General features: G+C 37.8%; 1 protein-coding gene across 7 annotated transcripts in view; it reads right to left on the bottom strand.

Annotated features, from left to right (window-relative positions):
• The window catches only part of TMTC2 (transmembrane O-mannosyltransferase targeting cadherins 2), a 674,893-nt gene that overhangs the window by 264,577 nt on the left and 388,347 nt on the right, over positions 1–21,969 (bottom strand). For 4 of the 7 annotated variants that reach the window (XR_004620732.1, XR_004620733.1, XR_004620731.1 and 1 more), the window contains exon 12: positions 7,269–7,377. The exons of 1 other annotated variant lie outside the window; for it this stretch is intronic. Coding sequence is in view for 3 of the 6 variants with exons in the window: in XM_019800450.2 (XP_019656009.1) it covers positions 7,288–7,377 (90 nt within the window). In the remaining 3 variants the exon portion in view is untranslated. Of the gene's footprint in view, positions 1–1,152; positions 1,168–7,268; positions 7,378–15,942; positions 18,959–21,969 lie in introns of those variants that run through there. 2 more of the 7 variants (XM_034643800.1, XM_002919985.4) reach the window with 2 other exon arrangements.

Raw genomic sequence — 21,969 nt, 5'->3', positions numbered from 1 at the left:
AGTAATAGGCGGATATTTTCTCATAGATCTTTGGGTCTCACAAAGTTCAATATTATCTAAAATGAATCATCTCAATGCAGCATTAAGGATGCCGATCCCAGAAAGAGGAAGAAAGCCTTGTTAAACCTTCACTGACTCCACTGGGTACAGTTAATGATATAAAAGGAATGAAGAACATTTAGGAGCTCTGTGTTTATTAAACTCATTAGGACTCCTAATCTGAATATTATTTGCATTACGCAATCTCAAAATTTTTAATTCTACCAAATTAATATGTAAGCATGTGGCTAGAGTAGGAAAAAGTATTTGCATTTTCACTGGGATCTGCCCTGCCAATCACATCTCTAAATATAATTACAATAATGAGTGCTTTTAATCAATTTTCAGACTTCTTTGCTCCATAGACCATAAGTGCAGTTAAGGAGTTTCATAAGTGAGACTATTGCAAAGACTCAGTATCTTTTGCAGTGGTGGTGGGTGTGAGCATAGGGAAGGAGAGGGAGGTCGGTCTTTTACCGGGCTTTCATATTCTGTCAGTGGGGAAGCCACATAATTAGAACTATGACTTTGAAAATCTAAAACATAAATTAGTTCTCTCTCAGATGCCCTAGTGCCACTACCATATTACCTTTGTTGGCATTTGGAGAGAAAAGAACTTCTAAGGGATTTTATTTTCTGTGAATTTGGGGCTGCACACGAACACATTATGTTTCTTTTTTGATGAGGAGTCCAGTCAATATTTAATAATGTGACCCTGTGCTATAAAAATAGGTTCCTGGTTGAAGAACAGAGATAGGCAACATTGCAGGGCAGGCAAGGCCAAAAAACAACAACTCCTTCTTCTTCCTCTTCCCCTTCTTCTTCTTCTTTTATTATTATTATTATTATTATTATTATTATTATTATTATTATTATTATTTTACCTCAGTAATACTGATCCAAGGCAACTGGCTCCATGGAAAATGTGTGTGGACTTGCACATATACATAAACACTGCCAGAAAGCCACAGAAACATCGAACATCCATTTAAGGACCAAAGAAGAGAACTGTTAGACTAATTAATCATACATCTCCCAGGGTTACTGGTACTTGGCAGTATTTACTGGCTATTTTAATTTGCTGGGTCTTCTTACATTTGTCAGAAGTTATGGTGGAGATTCTTTCCCCTGTACAGAGAAGGGGAAAATAAAGAATGAAGAAACAAAATCTATATTACCACCTGGAAAAAGAAAAACATAAAGAAAATTTGGGGTCTAATGAAACACGGTAAAAGAAAGAATCTGGAAAACTGGTAGTTTGCTGGAACTTGGTGGCTGTTTTTCCTACAACGAAATAAAGAATTTAAGGAAATGTGAGGTGCACTTTGACCTTCACCACCCTTAGATTTCCAATGCACTGAAAAATCTGTTCTCCTAATTTTGATCTTCATCTTCGAGATTGCAACTACCCCCCAGGACTTTGTTTTATACATAAAGTTATTATCCCCTTTTGAATCAGGTCTGTTGTAAATGTTCATTATAATCACTGCTGCTTAATTTAGCAGATGGTTGGAACCGAACAATTCTTCTCGGAGGAATTAAATATGGTTATGTCATTTCCCAAGCTGATTTAAAAGAAGTAATCTGAGATCAAGTAATGTTTCATTTTCCGTATTAGTTCAGAATGGTTGCCATAGACGTTTTCTTTTCCTCGCGTCTATAATTTTGAATATCTGAGATGAACTCATTCAGTCTTCCATTTCTTTAGCTCTTGATGTTTTTCAATAAAGAAATAAAAATGAATCAATCATTGTACCCAAATCCCACATTTTGCTACATGATTCATCAGGAGGCCCAAAAGGGATTTTCCTATTATATTTGCACAGCACTGTTTCTCATCTGTTGTCAGCAAATACAAGGTGGCTAGAAATTATTTCTTACATCAGACTGTTGATACATGTTAGTTCCAACTCCCATGAATACCTTGCACTGCTCTCAAGATATCAGTGATCAAATACAATTAGCATGAAACAGAGAAGCCTCATCTAAAAAGTTCTCAATATCTCCTACCTACTCAAAATGCCATCTATGTTTTTGTTCAGTGGATGTTCAATTGACTAAGGACTGTTTTAGCAGGATCACACATTTTGAAAGACAAGAAACTAAAAAGGGAGAGACTGCTTGTAGTTTCAGATCTGTATCTAAGTAACAGGGTCACTTCTTTCCACCCTGGGGCTCTTCCAAAAAAGGTGGTTTTTCTAAACCAAGATTTCACTATTCATAAGGGCTTATTCTTATATGTAATTCAACCTTTTTGAACCTCCAATTTCTATGCTCTCCCAGCCTCCTACTGTTCCTGTTGATCTTTACAGTAGGAAGCCAAGGGAGGGTAATATTTGAGGGTGTGCATAGATGGTTGATTCAGTCAAGGGAGCTCATTACTATGCCATTATGTTTTGTATATAGAAGCTTTCTTCTGAGGAAGTAAAGGATCTTAATTTCAAATAGGAAGTAAGCTTTGCAATTCCCCTGTGAAACTGGCAAATTATATTAAAACAGACAGATGTCTTCTAGTGAGTTTTGGGACTGTAAGAGAAAGTTGTTAGGAGACTGTGGTCTGTGTCTGTGTCTGCACTTGCTAGCACTTTAGATCCCTCTGTTTCAGTATCCCCTTCACAACCACAAATTACAGCCATGAAGATTAATGGGATTGTGTGTGTGTGCAAAACACATATGTGTATAAAATATATATACATGGAAGTTCTCTATGAATGAAAAAATACTGTTTGTGTGCAAGTTGCTTTTAACATTATTATTGGCAATAGCCTCTCCCCTCTCTGCCGAGAACTTGAGAAAAAGGAGTGATAAGATGCCATGTGTGGGCATCCTTGGGACGTGCTTTGACTGTTTTCACTACTGCTGCTTCCCACCTTGGCACCCCCCTGAGGACCTAAAGGAACAGATGTATACTCCTCCCCGTGCCTGGTCAGCTAAACACCTTGTATCCCAAGGTGGCAAGTCCCATGGAGGTGATGAATGGCAGCAAGCCTGGCTGAGATACGTTTGCAGCTGGCTTTCCCAGAGAAGCAGCCTCTTAGCCTGGCAGAGGGGAAACAGTGTAAGTTTTATAGTCAGAAAAACTCATCTTCGAATCATGGTATATCTGTTTATCTATCAGCCATTGAATCCTGGACAATTTCTCAATCTTTGTAATTCTTGTAATCTTGGTTCCCTCCTGCTAAATTAGAAAGAACCGAACAACTTTTCCTAATGACGAGTTAAGTGAGAAAACACAGCGAAGCTTCTGACACAGTTTCAGTCACTTAGTAGGTCTTCAGTAAGTGGTGTGTCCTGTCTCTATCCCATCCCCAATTCTTCTATTCTTTTGGCAGCATCTACTCATTGCAGATCCCATCTCTCTGAACAAGTACTCCCACCCCATCCTGCAAACCATCATCTCCCCTAGAAAAAGTATTCTGTTTTTCTTCCTATAAGCTTCAACGGCGTTCATTGGAAAAGTTATCCTTTTGTCATGATTTCTTGAGATACAGAGTAGCTTTCTAATTCTTTATTAAAATTATTGTGTTTTGCAAAAAAAAAAAAAAATGGAAGAAAGAGCTAGAGAGCTCTTATGTGCTTTTCTTTTACCCTGTAGTATTTCGGTTTCAGTTTTTGTCTCAAATTCAGTTTCATTTGAAAACAAGGCAAAGCTTTTCACCCATAGCCCATTCTTTTATAAGGATTTACAAACTTTTATAGTCAGTTTTGCTGAAAGTTTGTATTTATTTTACTTTGGTTCCCCAGTGGTTAGGCCAAGAATGCAATCAGTTGTGTGATTCAGGGATAAATTCTTCTAGCAAAACTTATACAACTATTAACATTTCAAATGATAAATGAGTCAATTCAAAGAATCAGAATTTAGAACCGTACAGGACCTTAAAGATCACTTACTTCAATACCTTATTTTTAAACAGCTCCCATTATAGAAAATTTTCAAATGTCATGGAGTGTTCTGCTAATCAGATCACATATATTGTTTAAGTTCCACATTACCTCCATTTAACGGATTAAAAACCTGAGTACCTGAAAGGTTTAATTTTCCAAAGTAAAGTAGCAGGGAAAGACTTAAAGATTGCTGATTCTTTTCACTTAACAATGATGTGTCCTTTTACATGAGAGGACACTGAGACCAAGTGTTTCTAATTGGTTTGGAGAGGCTGGAATGAGATGTTGGGGCTCCTGAAAATCCAGTTCAGTCTTCATTTTGAACTTATTGCCCAAGAAAATCGTAAGAGAAGGGCTTCTGTTATATTTTCTCCTGAGGGTTTTCACTTAATATTGAGGAATTAAACAAAAACTTGGTTCCCAACCTTTGTACTTTGTCTCAATTTTTCATTTGTATTCATGTTTTCTTTTTCACGATTCTCCACTTCAGTTTCTCTTGTATCATTTCCTTTCATTACGTAGAAACTTCTTAGGCATAAATGCTATTACACACTTAATAGACTACGGTGTAATGTAAAAATAACTTTCATATGAACTAAGAAACCAAAAAAATTATTTGACTCGCTTTATTGTCACAATTGCTTTACAGCGATAATCACTTTACTGTGACATTCGCTTTATTGTGTGGTCTGGAACAAAAGCCGTAATATCTCTGACCTATGCCTGTAACCCATGAGCAAAATCTTTGCTTCCTATTCTTGCCACCTTATGCTTTACTGGCCTAGGAGTTTTAGTTCCAGGGGAGGAATCGCTTTTACTAGGGGATACAACAATGACTCCATTGAACTGGAAGTTAAGAATGCTGTCCGTCCACTTTAAACTCCTCATGCCTCAGAATCCACGAGACAGGCTCAGGTGATTGATCCTGACCACCAAGGGGAAATTGGACCACTACTCCACCATGGAGGTGAGAAAGTATGTCTGGAATAGAAGATATCCCTTAGGCTGTCCCTTAGTATGACCATGCCCTGTGATAAAGGTCAACAGAAAATGGTAACAACCCAATCCAGGCAGGACTACTTCAGGAATGGAGCTTTAGGTCGCCCTGTCAGATAAAGAACCGAGGCCAGCTGAGGTACTTTAAAGGCAAGGGGAATACAGAATGCGTAGTGGGAAAAGGTAGCTATCAATACCAGCTACGACCTTGTGACTAGTTACAGAAATAAGGACTGTAATTGTCATGACTATTTACTCCTTATTTTTGTTATGAATAAGTTTGTGTGTGTGTGTGTGTGTGATATATATACATACATACTAAGCACATATAGCTTTCTTATATGCTTATATAACATAAGATACATTGACTTTATATCATGATGTTTCAGTATTGTCAATTTACATCATAGTATTTAAGTTATGGGCTATCAAGGAGAGGAATAAACATCATTCAAGGGTTTTACCTTCTCTTCTAGGGAAGTGGTTACTGCATTTCTGGTTGTTTGTGGAATAACTGTGTCATGTTCAGTGGAATCATGATATTGTTATTGTCTGTATTTGGAAATTAAGTATGGTTTAAGGAGATCCATATTGGTGCTGAGATAACAAGAGGTGGACTTGTGATGGTTAATTTTATGCATCAGTTTGGGCCACAGGTGCCCAGGCATTTGGTGAAATATCATTCCAAGTGTGTCTATGAGGGTGTTCTGGATGAAATTAACATTTAAATTGTTAGACTGAGTAAAACAGAGTATGCTCCCAATGCAAGCAGGCTTCATCCAATCCACTGAAGGACTGAACAGAACAAAGGACTGAGTAAAGGAGAATTTGATCTCTGCCTATATTCAAGCTGGGGCAACAGTCTTCTCCTGCCTTCAGATTCACTCAGACCACAGCTTATGTCATTGGCTCTCCTGGCTCTCCAGCAAATCTTGGGACTATTGGGACTACTCAGCCTCCATAATTTTGTGAGCCAATTCCTTATGATAGCTCTATCTATCTATCTATCTATCACCTATCCTACTGGTTTTGGTTTTGTTTTTATTCCTCTGGAGAATGCTGACTAATCTACCTGCTTAATGCAGAGTCACTATTTGTCATTATATAATTATTTCTGAGACCATATATGGTCTGATTACATGTCCACTGAGTACAGGGATAGTAATAATAGCTATGTTACTATTACTACAATGTAATAATTGCAAAAGCATCCAGGACAACAGCAATAATCATAGCCAACCCTTGTTCTACACTTAAAACATTCCAGGCACTGTTTTAAGTCCTTTTACAAGCATTAATTCATGCAATCCACACAACAACACTTTGAGTTACAAAATACTATGATCGCAATCTAATAAAAAGGAAATTGATCACAGAGAAGTTAATTAATAGACTCAAAGTTATATAGTACATGCTATAGCCAGGACTTAAAACCTAGCATATTAGATCTAGATCTCCCACTGTACAAACCACATCTTACGTTACTATGATTTGGAATCCCAAAACGGAGGGCTGTGGTTTTCTTCATACTGTATTCCTTATACCTAGTGTATCAGAGAAGCAGCTTGAAAATATGGTGTAAGAAAATGAGTAGTATCCTCGAACTGGTCCTACTGCATATGAATTCCAGTCCTAACTCAATCACGTAACTGTGTGATTTGGGGCAAAGTACTTAACATCTCTGTGTCTCGGGTATTTCAGGTATTTGTGAAAAGGGAATGACAACAGGATTATTGTTAGGATTAAATAAATCAATACTTCTCAAGTGTTGAGAATAGTATCTAGCATTTAGTAAGGACTCAATAAATGCTAGCTTTTATGATGATACTGGTTTTACTCGTTACTTTATCCCTATCACCCAGAAAAGGTCAAAGAATAGGCACTCAGTAAACATCTGACAACTTGAAGAATATATTTGTTGTGCTCCGCATTGTATTTGTTTGTCAGACAACTGCCTACTGCCTCCCATCCTCCCATTCATTCTTTCACCACCTATAATATAACGTGCTAGATGCTAGAATGAAGAGATCAATGATCCATGGTGGTGTCCTTAAGGCAACTAGACCTGAGTACATAAACTGAAATAGTACACATTAGGTAATGAGTGGAAAGCATTTGAACCTAAACATTATAGGAAAACAGAAGGTAGAATGTGTAACACAGGTGGAGGGGAGGCGGGGACAGGGAGTACGGTGCCATCACCAACATCCATAGATGACCTTCTGCTATGAAGCGTTTGTAGTGACAAAGGAAAATAGACTGTTCTCATTACCATTTCCCCAGGTATCAAGATAATGCCACTGGGGAAACTAGTTTTTTAGGATGGGCAAACTCAAGTGTGACTTTACCTGTGGAGAGATTAGATGGCTATCTGCTTACTGCATTTTGCAACACCAAGAAGTGTCCTCTGGCCTCCACAAGTCTTCTTATGCAATTGAGAATGGTTAGATTCTGTCCCTAAAGGAAAAAAAGAGGGGGGCATGTCAGAAAGGAGGGCATTTGCCTGCAGGTGACAGTATGCCCAATGAAGACCGCCTCATAGACAAGGGCAATTTTTTCTCACATAATGGGAAGTTTGGCAGTAAAGCAGGTATTGGCCTTGGTTCAGGTGCTTAAAATTTTTATCAGGAACTCAGGGTTCTTTCCTTTTTTCTAGGGTGCTGGATTTTACTTTTCTATTCATCAGCCCATGGTTGCAAGATGGTTGCTCTCATAAATAGATTTCACTTTTATTTTCAAGACCTGAGGGACGTTAAGATGCCAGCCTTTTAGGAAGAATGCAAAGCCTTTCCAGAATTTCCCCCAGCAGACCTCTGTCTGCATTTCATTGTCACATGGGCACTGCCAGCTGGATTGGAGCCTTGAAAAGCAAGAGACAGGACTATCACAATTGGCTTAGACCAGGGGTCGGCAAACTTTTTCTGTAACAGGCCAGATAGTAAATATTTTAGACTTTGCAGGCCATACAGTCTCTGTTGTAATCACTCAATTCTGCCATTCTAGCATGAAAGCCGCCATAGATAATCCATAAATTATTGAGTGTTGCTCTATTCCAATAACACTTTATTTAGGGACACTGAAATTTGATATAACTCTCACATATTATGAAACACTATTCTTCTTTTGATTTTTTTTCAACCACTCAAAAATGTACAAACTAATCTTAGTTCCCAGGCCGTATAAAAACAGATGGCAGGCCTGATTTGGCCCAAGAGCCAAGTTTGCCAATCCCTGGCTGGGACCAATGATAACCCATCAACTGGATCTGGGCAAAAAGCTACGACAAAGTCGGTGTCCTAATAGTTGTCTCTAAGAAAGAAATGAGTACTGGATAGGCAACTAACAATGCTGCAGATAATGGTAGGCTTTATTTTCTACATGCACAGGGCTTAGAAAGAGTATTTGGTATATGATCAGGCTATAATATTTTAATTCCTTTCTCTTCCTTCCATTTTAATCTATAATTTTTTTCTTATTTATAAAGAGCTTTTCTCCGCTCCAGTAGAGCAGCTGGTATCCAGACCCTGGTTTTTAAGTAATTAATATTAGGAAAGTCTTTGGGAGAGATATCTTTCAGTCAATATGGGATTGATGACTCTCTGTTGCCACACTGTAAGGGAAAGCTGGAAAACCCTAAAATTATGAGTTAGAAACTCCATTCAAGTCCCATAAACGTTTCACAGTTTTCTTCCTGGGCTTCCAGTAGTGAGGGAAATGCAAATGGCACCCCAGCGTTGAAAAAGGATATTCTGCATTCTGCTTTTGCTCGATATCATTATACCTTCTCTACTTAGAGAGAGAGGGGGAAAAAAAAAAAAGATTTGCAGCAAGCAAAAATCAGGCTCCCTCTTTATACATTGAATTACAAAGACAATTTCCTTTATAGCCTACTTACAGGAATCCCTCTTCGCGTGTTGCCAACAGTATCACAACTTGTTTATTCAAAGGTTATGTGTGAATGAGAGCTTTTTGATATTAATCAAGTAATTTGCTAGTGTTGCTGGGAAAAGGAAAATGTTAGCTTTATCCTGAAAAATGAAACAGCCCATTAATCAAGTTCACTCTATTGAAGACAATTATGGGGAGAGAGAGGGCAAATAGACCCTTCAGATAAGAAATTCCCAAACTGATGAAACTTTTAATAAGGTTTGGCATCGATGTCTGCGCAGAAAGTGATTAACTTTAATCACCTTACAAATTATACAGATCAGGTATTTGTGGATTCAGAGTTTACTGTTTATTATTAATTGAAAAAGAATCTTACTGAATGTACCAAATTCAAAAACAAAACTGGCATATGGACTATATCGCTGGTGTTCATTTATTATCTCCAGTTAAAGTTGAAAGGTGAAATAGAATATGCATGTTCTTAAACAACTGTCTCATTTTTTGGTTCCCTCAGCAGCACACTCTTTGTAGGTTTGAGACTGGGTCCCCATCAATCAAAATTAAATTCTTCAGTAGGAGGCATTTAAAATTATTTGTATAAATGAAGCTGAATGGGATAAGGTTGTAAGATAAGGGATATGAAAAATAACTCTGTTCTGAGGCAATACAGTGCATAATAAGGGGGGGGGTCTTTTTTCTTTGCTCTAGCATGATGAATTGCAAAAATCCATTAGTCAAACACCAAGAGAGAGTTAGTTTTATAAGCCAGGCATTATCTGAATTAGTTAATAACATTAAAGCTATGTAGAGAAAAGAGAATAATATTCTCTTTATCCAATATTTTACAATATTGCCTCTTATTTCCCCAGTTCACTTGCAAACTTTATTGTTATTAAAATTTCAAATTTTAAAAAGATACGTTAGTCATCAGGAAAATGCAAATAAATACTACAATGAGATGCCACATCACAGCCACTAGGATGGCTATAATTAAGAAAGCAGAAAATCAAGTGTTGGTGAGGCTGCAAGGAAACTGGAATTTGCATATATTGCTGGTGAGAACGTAAAAAGCCTTGAGAGAACAGCAGAAGGAGGGGGCTCAGAGCCTCAGGCTGTGAGAGGTAGGTATTCACAAAAGCCAGGGAGCAGCACCAGACACCCCATAGAAGATGGGATGGCAGAACAACAGGATGAGTTCAGCTGACACCTGGATTGCAAGAAAAAGCTTCAAGAGGTCCAACGCTTTAAAAAGAAGCAATGGATACCAAACCACCAGCACTGACAAATAAAGGTAACAAGGTGGCTGGAAAAAAATAAATAATTAATTAATTTTTGTGAGCCCATGTATTTTTATAATTGAATGATCCCTTCTTGTTCCCCAATCCTCTCACCATATAGGGACATAGTTGGAATCAGTCTCCAGTTTTGGGTTAGTCTTTCAGATGGAAACACTCCTCAATCCTATCTGATCCTCAGAGACTAAGAGAATAAGAAAGGGGAGCAAAACACCCCTAGTGTACTGATTGTGTCCATATCCATTAATGCCTATCTAGGGTTTAGACTAGAGTCATAAGATGAGGAGAAAGACCTGGCTTCCTTCTGAATGGGATCTTGGGCAAATTATATGGCTATTCTGAGCTTTTCTTCTTCATCTGGAGTTTGGATTTAAGGATAATTATGTTTCTCCTGCAGACTTTGCCAAATTGTTTTCAAAGCTAAATATAAAAAATATGAGGCCTTTTGAAAACTCTGAAACGCTCTGGGCATACAGAAAATATAATTACAATAGGAACAAAATATTCAGAGTGCAAGGGTGAAGTGAAACTCTGTTCATTCAGAATTATATCTATGGGAAAGGCCCCGCGGCCCTGACATTTCAGGGAGCAAGCTGAATGCAGTTGCCACGTATGAGATACAATATCACCTGGGGAGCTAAAGCCAAAGAAAGGTGTTACAATTGGAGTGGGCCAGTGGTCACTTCATTTTCATCAGCGCTCAGAATTGGTGTGCTGTTTTCTATACTAGAAAATCCACATTGTTTGATCATTTGACTAATGTCAGCAAGAAGAAATACATTTAAAAATAAGATATTTAACGATCAGTTTGGTGATTAGTCTTATGCTGAAAATGGAGAGCAACAAATCTACATTTGTCTTATCTTCTCTTTATCTCAGTGGCATTTCTTTTCCAGAATAAGGACAGGAAAGTGCCTTATATAAGAGAGTGATTCAATGAATCACAGCAGCTTCTTGATTGTGACAGGCATAGGAGAGCGTGAAAAGAGATTTGCTAAGGTGTTTGTAACAATATCTTAAGAAATCTCTGCCCTCATCTCCTTTTGACTTCTGCTTGTCTGGATTTAAATCACTCACCCAAGGACAAAAGCTTTGATCTCACTTTATTTCCTCTGTTAATCAAAACACCTCAAATTATATCTCATTCCTCATAATGACTTCCTCTCTGGTGGAGCAAATGTTTGCACTTAGGTTTAGTTGCAGACTTCCCAGCCACACAATGAGAGTGCGTGTGTGTGTGTTTGCGTGTGTTGTGTGCGTGTGTGTGCATGCGTATAACAGAAAGAAAGTGGACAAGGTTGAAAGGGAATGAAGTAAATTAGCCAATGATCATAAAGATTTGTAGCAAATATATTTACCGTTATTATATTGTAATAGGAAAATGACATGCTATCCATACTTTACAATTACTCTCTGGCCTAAAAAGGGCTTTCATGTAGCTAGTATACCCCAAAAACCTTTAATTTCAGATAGAAGAGACTCAGGTAAAATAAAGGGAAAAATTGCCAATGTCTTCATGGTCACCATCCAATATGTTTATGTCTGTAATCTTACACATCGCACCTGCAGCAACAGGCAAACGAACTTTGGATCACTGACGCCCCATGGCCAGGTCGGAGGAAATAACCGAGCACTGGCATCCGATGGCAGGAATGGATCCTTGAAAATGGTTTAATCTACCCTAATACTTCCATGTACCACTTTCACTTGGACCAGCTGTGTCTGGTTAGGTATGCTTCATAAATTTATTCTAAAATGAAGAGTTCATGTCTTAAATGAGGGACCCAAACTGAATTTGGTGACATAGGAGTTTCAGGCAGTAATACCTTCCATATATGCAATCCATAAAGAATCCATGATCAAATCTTTCCTGGCAAGCTTTGTGTCCAAAGAAGATGTGTTTTCACAAACTCTGATGGTTGGTATTGGGCCATGAAAGATTTAAACTGCAGCTTGTACTGGAACATGTTACTTGCTATACTGGGCCCACTGTGGGTGCGTAAGTTTAGCTCTGTCATCTGACTGCCCCAAACTACAGCTTCTTCACTTGTCGAGTGCAGAGGTCAAATCCAATGTTCTCTCTTGCTCTCTGATGTCACTACTAGCATTTCTACAAGTATCACTTTGTGGCCACTTGAGAAATAGCAGCAGGCTAACTCATCTTCAGCATCATACAGAGAGCAAAATTTAGGAACAAATACAAGTCCAAACAATAATTAGTTCTATTAACAGAAGTGACAACAAATTAACCAAAATTTCCTTGACTTACTTTATAGAAGAGATAGGCTTTGCTGGTATATTCGCATTTTATGAATAGCATTGACAGGGTAATTGGGAGAGTTACACCCGATGGGATATAATAAAACATGATATTGATGTACTCTTCCATATCATTTAATGTAAAATTATTAAATTAAATGTTAATAGAATGTAGTAACATCTGAATATTTGGTGGCATAGGACAGATTTCTAAAAATATACTTTGAAACACCATAATTAAAGGGAAGTTTCCCAAACTGTCATTATCATAAAGTATTGGCAAGGCGTATTTACAGAAAAGTAGCCTATTGCAAAGGAAACATAAAGTAGGCAAACATTAAGCATAACAACATATTTAAAATAGTGCAGAGAGAATTAAAAAATGAAAAAGTATTGAGATTATTAATTGGCTCTATGTAATTTAATAAGTTGATGTCTGCAGAGCTTAGAAGCTAATTATTTTTAGAGTCAATATGGCCATTACTCGCTAAAGGAGATTAAAACAAAAGGGCCTACATGAAAATGAAAGGTAATCACTTGTTCCCCCTACCCACGCACGCGTACTCATCTTTCTCCTTCCTCACCAATCCTGATTTTCTGTAATAAACGATCTTTTACAATATACAAGAGAAGGATCCAGATGCAAAAGGGATTTTAATACTTCTATGAGATTTTTGTTGTTTTTGAAAACAAATCGCTTGATTTCTCAGTACACAGTTTTGACAACTTCATTACAGTTTCTAGCTGCTCAATGATATTACCAAGAGAAAGTTCTCAGAGGAGTTACTTCACTTGGAGTCCTCTAAGATGGATAAGGAAGAGACACAGAAGTTATTAGAAAAAGTATTTCTAGAAGTCTTGTGCTATTACTTGGAACACAGAACTCTATTCTCTCCATCCGACTGGAGAATGGCTGACAGCTCTGTCTTGAATGAGTGCAATTCCTGTCAAATCCAAAGGAGGTAGGAGAAAAATTCAATATATTTCAGATCAGAATAGACAACCAGTTCTGGCCTCGACTTCAACTGGCTAAACATTTTTTCAGACTCTCCTGTGGCTATATTATAAACCACTCTCTTATTTGTAACACTTTTTTCCCCTACAATACAGTGACAGATCACTGGACAACCAAAAGGACACAGTTTCGCACTGTTCTAATCAGATCCTCCACCTCTATGACAAAACTGTAATTCTTTCCAGTGGCAATTAATAGTCAATTCCCCATGTGTCTGTCCTCTTTCCACCTTCACTTTCTCCTTTTGGGATCTCTAGCAACTTTCCCGAACACCATTTCAGATATTGTATTAACTTCTTAGATTCCCTTAGGTATCTATTAATGACCTCATCAAGTTGTCTCACATATTTGCATATTTATACAATCCAACAATTTTCTTGCTAAACAAAAGCTCCTCTGTCCACTCTTTGGAAGTAGAGAGTAACACAATAACATCAGAGAGGAGTTGTAAAAAGTTGAGGAAATGTTTTGAAAAACCGAAGAAAAACGTCACAGAAATTTCAAGTTAACGGAACTTGATCTCAGCAGTGCTTCGGGGGCGGGGGGGGGGGGACTTCCATCTCAAAGTTCTACAAAAAACAGCAGAAGGCCAGTATGTGGTGAACTGGCAGACGGAATGAAAGCCAGCTCAAAGGACTGATTACATCCAGCAGGAAGACCACCCAAATGACACAGTGAGAAAGGTTTGAGTCCTGGTACACATGCATCTTTCTCCACTGCAAAGCTCAGCATAACAGAATGAGTACAATTGCACGGCCACTTCTGGTTGTTCTCTCCTTCCAGCGTGCAGCAGGTCCAATGCTTAACCCAAGTTTTCTAGCAATATCCACGAGTTTTAAATAGTAGGAAGCAAACTCTTAATATTGGAAATACTTAAATGATGTGGAAACTCCTATTCCAAAGGTACATACAAATGAATTGGAATTGTCATTCTTAAATTATCCTTAGAAACCCAGTCTCCTCCCTTGTAATAGCAAAAATAACCAAGACTTCGATGCATTTCCTTTCTAGCATGTACTAGAAATGTACATACACTATGAGAAAATACAGCCCTAAGGCGAAAATACCAAATGAAGAGTTATTAAAGCCCCAATCTCAACTTTTTAGAAAGTGATTTAAAAAAATATACATCAGGTTGATCACAAGAAAATAATAGATGGAACTCTTTCATTTATAGTGTATTGTATGTTCTGCTCGGCAACAGCGTGCCAGGCTGAAGAAACAGTGCCCAAAAGGAAAGACATGGTTCCTGCCTTTACTGGTTTCTGAGTACAGTGCTTTCAATCCAGGTTAAAATTATACCTTGATTTAAAAACAGAATGCATGATGCAATTACTTCAGGTAGCAAGACCTCTCAATAACTGACATTTCTTTGGACTGTTGTGTAACTGCCATTAACAAGTTTTGGGAGCTTAGTTAAGTCATCTCATTTGGGGGCCTTCTGTTCTTCAGGGTGAAAGTAAGGGTTTAGCTAACTGCCTGTTCACTGAGGTCTTTTCTGGCTCTCACAATCTAAATTTTTAAGATTTTTTTCATGCACTACCTCTTAGTCTGTTTGGACTGCTGTAGCAATATACCACAGACTAAGCAGCTTATAAACTACAGAAATTTATTTCTTCCAGAGGCTGGAAGTCTACAATGAAGGTGCCAGCTTGGTCACATGAGGCCCCTTCTGGGTGACTCACGGCTCACTGTATTTACCCGGAGGAAGGCGTGAGAGTATTCTCTGGACCCTCTTTTATTGGAGTATGAATCCCACTCATGAGGGATCGCCCTCACCCACTAATCACTCCCCCGCTCCCCCACCTCCTAATAACATAATTTATGCACATATGAATTTTGGGGAGACATAAACATTCAGACCACAGCAACTTCCTTCAATCTTCTTGGTCATCTGCAGTGTGAGAGGTAGAGAATATGACTTGTGGAAGATGGAACAGCTAGACAAAGGCCAAGGCGGATGAGAAATCTCATCTCTGGACTTGGGTTCAGAGCCTGACTGCTCACATGACACAGGACATATGAACACAGGACACCACGGGGACAGGCTTGCTGCTTGCTAGCTTTGTGACCGGGGCAAGTTATTTCATACCTCTGAGACCTGGTTTTCTTAACTAGAAAGCTGGAATATAACCTCACACATCCATAGGTTTAAAAATAAAATCCTTATAGCTAAATTTTATCCTTTTTTAAAAAAGATTTTATTTGAGAGAGAGAGAGAGTACGCACGCACCAGCATGGGGAGGGACAGAGGGAAAGGGACAAGTAGACTCCCCGCTGAGCAGGAATCCTGACATGGGGTTCAACCCGAGGACCCCAGGATCATGACCTGGGCGGAGGCCAGGCACTTAACAGACTGAGCCACCCAGGTGCCCCAAATTTTATCCTTAATAAAGGAATCAGGCAATATGTAATTATGTTATTATGTAATGACAATTTTAACAAGATGATCAAAGTTTCTGCCAGTATGCACTTTGTCTAAGACGCAAGGTTTTTTTATAATGGATACCTGAATGTGCCATACCCATGTCTCTCAACAGAACAGGGTTGTGCTTTCTTTCTAGGATGAGAACTAGAGAATCAGGGTTTTCTAAGTAGGACCGTTTTAACCAAATGACCTACGAAGCAGAGAATGGGCTGTGCTTGGGCTATTTCCTAACGCTTTTCTACAGTTCACCAATAAAACAAAACAAAGATTATGTCATCTTTTTTGGAAAGCGGCAAATCTGTTGTTACAGGCAACCCTTAATATGATTATAACTATTACAAATTAGTGATTATTGGTTATACATTAGCCTTGATGTATCTCTGTCTGACCTTCCATCCCTACCTTTTCAAAACTTTTTCCAATTCTGTTAAAATCCATGACAGCATTAAGTGCTGTTACCATAGAAGATTTGCAAAAGGCTTACACAACATATTTGTTATCAATGCTTTATTGTTGAAAACAAAATTGAAATTCTCTGGCACATAAAACAATTATTTCTACAAAAGGAAAGCCTACAAATCTTGATAATTTATACAAATAACAGTTTCTCAAAAAATAAAACTTTAATTTAGTAAACTTGTCTTGTGCTCTATATTTTTAGCACTGTCTGCAATAATCCACCATAAATCCCTGAGCGGAGACATTTTTTGATCATGTTCTTTAGTCCCCCCCACACCTCCCCCCAAGTTGGTCAGTTACTAAGCCCAGCCCTGTAGTGAAAGGTGTCAGGGACATTTAGCTATTAAAGATCCATGCATTTTATGACACAGGCCCAATTATTAATGCTACTTGGGAACTGGGTCAACATGAAGTGCCTCTACTATGTGCAATCAGCGAACCTATTAAGAATCAAGTGTCTGAAAGGAAGAACATTAACAACAAAGAGACATAAAATGTTAAGACTAGGAAGTCATCATAGGTCAATAACTATTTAAATAAATAAAAATGTTAGACATTGAATTTATCTCTATATCCTTATATTAAATTCCTTATTTATTTACTTATTATTTTTTTAGCAATTGCCAATGCACTAGAAGATGAAAAATACACTTCAACCCACATTTTTGGTTTGACCATGGGTCTGTTGTTGTTAAATGTTAAATGTCATTCTGAAAACACAGTGATTTTGTTGTAATTTAACTTTTGGCCCCTTCAAAGAAATGTCTACAAAATAATATACACATATTAGGAGGGCCTTCTTATTAATGCCATCAACAAACCTCTCTCACTACATCTGCCTTTCTTACAAAAACACTAATGCCATAGGAACACTACTGTAAATTCTTTATCCCACTTTTATTCAGATATGTAGCAAAACATATACGATACGGAGAAAACATAATATGATGTATCTGTATGTCCAGCTTCCTTTTAGTGTGGATGCTGACCAATATTTACATGAAGTGTTAAAGGAAAGGAGGAAAAGCGAATTTTCAGTTGCAAAGAACTGACTTAATGAATCAAGTTTTGTTATTTTGCTATGGTAGAATAATAAATAAATAAATATGTAGAGTACTCTAATAGCTACTTTCTCTATGAAGAAGTTGATAGTGAACGCTTTTTGCTAAGTTAATTTTTAGTAGCAAAGTTTGCAAGTCAAAAAAAATGTTCAATAAATGTTTTTCTCTGCTTCATTTTTACTTGCGTAATGATCACTGAAGTGGTTACTAGCAGGTAAAGAAATAAAATACCAATATGCTAGTGAAAATTAGTTTTCAACAGTAAAAAGCACTTGGCGGAAGACCTAGAAACACACAGGCTGATGCTATACTATAGCTTAAAGTAAGTCGTTTTTGATGTCTTTTAGGAAGAGCAAAACACAGTAAAAATAATTCCTTAAAAACATCAGCATTTCTGTTTAGGAACCTATCAGAAAGTGATTAGCATTTTATACCAACTCTTTCCAAAATATAAAATCACTGGCAACCATTATTATACACTCCTTTGCGCAGATGTGATTTTCTAATCAGTAACATCTGGGAAGCACAGAGCACCTTCCCCTTTGTCTAATAGCTGCTAGTGAGGTACCGGAACTAGAACACTTTCAAGCTCCTTAAATTTAATCCTTATATAAGCATGTGGCATTAACCAGGAAGAGCCATTTCAAAAGCCTAAGAATTAATACAATGAATTCTCCTACGCAGTTTGGGGGAATATGTTGAGGACATTGAAATAAAAAATGCCTGCCGACACGTACAAGGTCTCCCCAACCCTTCCCGCAACACCAGTGTGAGAAGTGGTTAGCTCAGCTCAGAACATGAAAAGCAAATGCTGTCCAAAAGAAATGAAGACTGTGACATCCAAATCATAAAATGTTATGTGTACTAGTCAGGAAACAACGATAGATTCTGACGGAACTTGACATACTTAAAAAAATTTTTTGTAAGTTTCAAAAATTGAGAAGCAAGCCATCTCAAAGAGGGAAAGACAGCAGCGTCAAGACAACCAGCCAGCTCACTGAGATTCACACCACACTTGAATCATTCCCTATTAACGCTTGATCTTAATAGTTTACAGGGCTGAATAGACACTCTGACTTCCTCTCACAGTGTTTAAGGAACAATATAATTTCTAAATTAGCTTTCAAAAATGAGCAAAATTTGTAACTTAGATTCCCTCCTTGCCCCCCCCCACCCCACCCCCCAATGCCGTAAGATCCTGTTTTAAGTGCTCTGGTTTATAGTTCCGTGGGATTACAATTACATCCTTCAGGTTTCCAATATTCCTCTTTTTGGTGTTAATGGCTGTGCCAAAAGTGAAGTGAATACTCCCAGAAGTGGCAGTGACCTCAGTGACCTCTGACCCCCGTCTTCAAGTCCATACTAGCTCTTGTCATAGCACTGCTGGAAAATTCTGTTCATTAATGAAGCCAGCTTTCAAATACGGAGGAGGGCAAAGTATTGCCCTCCAGTGTCAGGTCTTGGACGTCTTTAAACCTTGCTTTTCCATGATATTCCACAGTTTGCGGAGATTGGACTGCGTGATGACATCATCTGGCTTGAGCTGCAGCGCCCTCAGGTAGTTGGCCTCAGCCTTTTGGAGCCGGCCATTGAGATGGAGAATAGCCCCCAGGTTCATCAGAGCTGCCGGATACTGGAACCAGAGAGAGGGAGGAAAATGATTAAGAGGCTTGTTTCAAGCTTTCCTTCATGGAAGACAAAAATCTTCATCCACTTTTGTAAATGATTCGCTTATGTCTGGAGGCATTTTATGGAAGCAATTTAGCAATTTATACAAATAGACCAAGATAACTAGGAAGAAAAAAAAAGTTTTCAAACAGCTGGTGTACTTTGTGCTTTAAATAGGGCAGGCAGCTAGAAAAATATTCTTCTTTAATGAGAAAGCACAGGTTACATCTGAAAACCTAGTAACCTAGCCAGACTGCACTTTTCGAAGAAAAAATTTAAAAGTCCTACATTTTCAGATAGGACTGAACTTTCTTTTTTCAACTCAATGCCAAGAAATTGTAAATTGGAAAAGCTGACAAATCTACGTCCACCCACTCTTTGTTTCCTCCTCTTCTTAGCAATAGTCCAGGCCATTTAGGCACATAAGTAAATAAGTTAAAAAACTGTAAAATTTTACTGATGCTTTCAGGGTAAAAACCCTGAAAAAAAAATTCAAATGTAACCACTCACATCCTTTCCAAATCTAATCCAAGTAGTTTAATGAGACAAAGTTCTCATTTTGAGGGAATTTTTTAAACTTCTAATGTGGGTGTTTATTATAAATACAGCAAAGTAAAAACATACCAAAATAGATACGTAGCGCAGAAAAATGTAACCTCCGTAAAAAAAGTTTTATATTATTTGTTTAAAAGTAGTTGTGATTCTCGATCACAAAATTTTTTGTAATGTGTGATATTTGCAATACAAAGTTATCATACGAAAGGCCAAGTTAAAAAAAAAGTGTGAGTTATGTACCACTGATTTAATACAAGGGTCTCCATCCCCAAATTCTCAGACATTAGTTAACAACAACAAAAGTCCTTCCCAAAGGAAAAAATACTTTGCTAGCTATCTACAAATAAAGGCTGTTCTGCTCTTGTCTTGTCGCTGGAACTTTCTGGCTAACATAGAGCAGCTAATATTTTGGCAGTTACACAAATGCATATTTCAAATATCAGATGAAACTAAAAATGTTTATGCTAAGATTGTGCTTTCATTTTACAGCTGGTGTCACCTGGCAACTCCGTGATACAGTGTAAAATAATTCACAATTATTTTTACAATTTAGTATTTTCACAAAATGCGTGCATTTTTTCAGCTGAATTCATGTGACTCCACTCTTTGCTGTAAAAACAATTATTTCCGAACCAAAAACAATGCTGGAAGCAGGGCTGAATAGCTTAGAATAAACCAAATGGAAAGAGATGATCAGATTTGGATTTTAAGAGGTCTGGATTTGAATTCTTGCTCAACCGCCAACTGTGACCTTGGTGAGGTCCCCTATCATATTTTCCCTCTTTTTATTCTGCTTGAGGTATAGCACATGCATGTTTGTGATTTTTATGCTGTTACACACACTTTATAATTTTTATTTCAATGGCTCCATAATATGTCTCTGGATGTACAGCAAAATTCTCTTAAGTCCTCAACTACGGGGCATTATTTTCAAGCTTTTCTACATCCTTTTTTTCTTTTCTAAAAATAATGTTGCAAATATAAGCTATTCCTGACCTTCGAAAACCTTTTGGTCAGGATGAATCCATACTTATCAAGAAAAATACAGATGGTCAATTTCTAATTTTAAGCCCCAATCCAAATAAACACAGCTCTAAATTACATGTACAATGAAGCTTCACCCTGGGAACCTAAAATAGCACCGCCTACTCTATCTTCCCAAAAGGACTTTATCATTCAGCCCATTATTATCTTGAGTTTCTTGATGTCTAGACACATTTCTGAATTATATTCCCCTCACAGATTTTAGCACAACTATCAAAAAACAGCTACTAAACTGATGGCAAAGTGTGTTCACAGCCCGAATTACTAGAGATGCTAAGTAGATAAAATGTTCAGACTTCCGCTATCCTGAGTGGGAAGAAAGGATAAGGGGAGGGAGGACCACGGTTGGAGACCATTCCTGGCTAACCAGAAATAGAAAAGGCCCAGGGACGGGGGCGGAGAGAAACCAGATGGCTCTGTGGGACAGTCATTATTTCCTGAATCATTTTATTATCAAAGTATCTGTGCCTCACTATAATTACAATTCAAGGGGATTATTAAAAACACTCAAAAGTCACAGAGTCGCAGTGCCTAGGTGCCGGGGCCAGCTCTGCCCCAGAGCTGTGTGTACTTGGACAAGTTGAGCAAACACTTGAGACCTCATTTTCTTCTAGAAATGGGATGATAACAGTACTTGCTTCATAGAATTGCTGCTGAGATTGTATGAGAATACAGCATTAGTGCCTTTTCCCTCTCCTTTTCTGTCTCCTTATCATCTCAAAAACACAAAGCAGAATACCATCAGTGTGGCTGAGTGACCACGGAATGCCAGTGCTGTGGATCTGTGACCTGGCCCTACCACCTTTCCTAGGTGTGTGGCCTTTCTAGGGCTAAAGCTGGAGGGGAGAGATGTGAAAACACGTGGTGAAGTAGGCTCAGCCACAGAAACAGGCTTTACTATTGTTACTGAACTGTAGCCCGGGTTCTCCTGTCCTTGGAATACTTTTGGAGACACCTCCTTGCCATCAAATGATAAAAAAAGAAAAGTCAATATTATTCTAAAAAAAAAAAAAAACACAATTAGGAAGTTAAATCTGTCATCAAAATGAGTTCTGAACGCTAATTATAATAGCATTTGGGGGATAACTTTAATTTTGCATTATGCACCCAATAACAGCACGTTACTTATTCAACAAAAATAATCAAAGATTGACATTATGAACTTAAAATGGGATAACAGATCCCATAAAAGTTCACACATACTCATTGTGTTCCTTAAAGAATAAATCCAAGTAAACTAAAAATGTATATATTTAAGAACATATCTGAATTTTAACAAGATTCCCAGGTGTTTTGTATGCTTATTACAATTTGAGAAGCAGTGTTCTAGAGGTTATTTCCTGATCTTATCATATTATTTTCCAACTTGAGTTTCCT

This window comes from Ailuropoda melanoleuca, chromosome 15 (genome assembly GCF_002007445.2).
Source record: "Ailuropoda melanoleuca isolate Jingjing chromosome 15, ASM200744v2, whole genome shotgun sequence".
Classification (NCBI taxonomy): Eukaryota; Metazoa; Chordata; class Mammalia; order Carnivora; family Ursidae; genus Ailuropoda; species Ailuropoda melanoleuca.
This window is presented reverse-complemented; position numbering and strand designations above follow the sequence as displayed.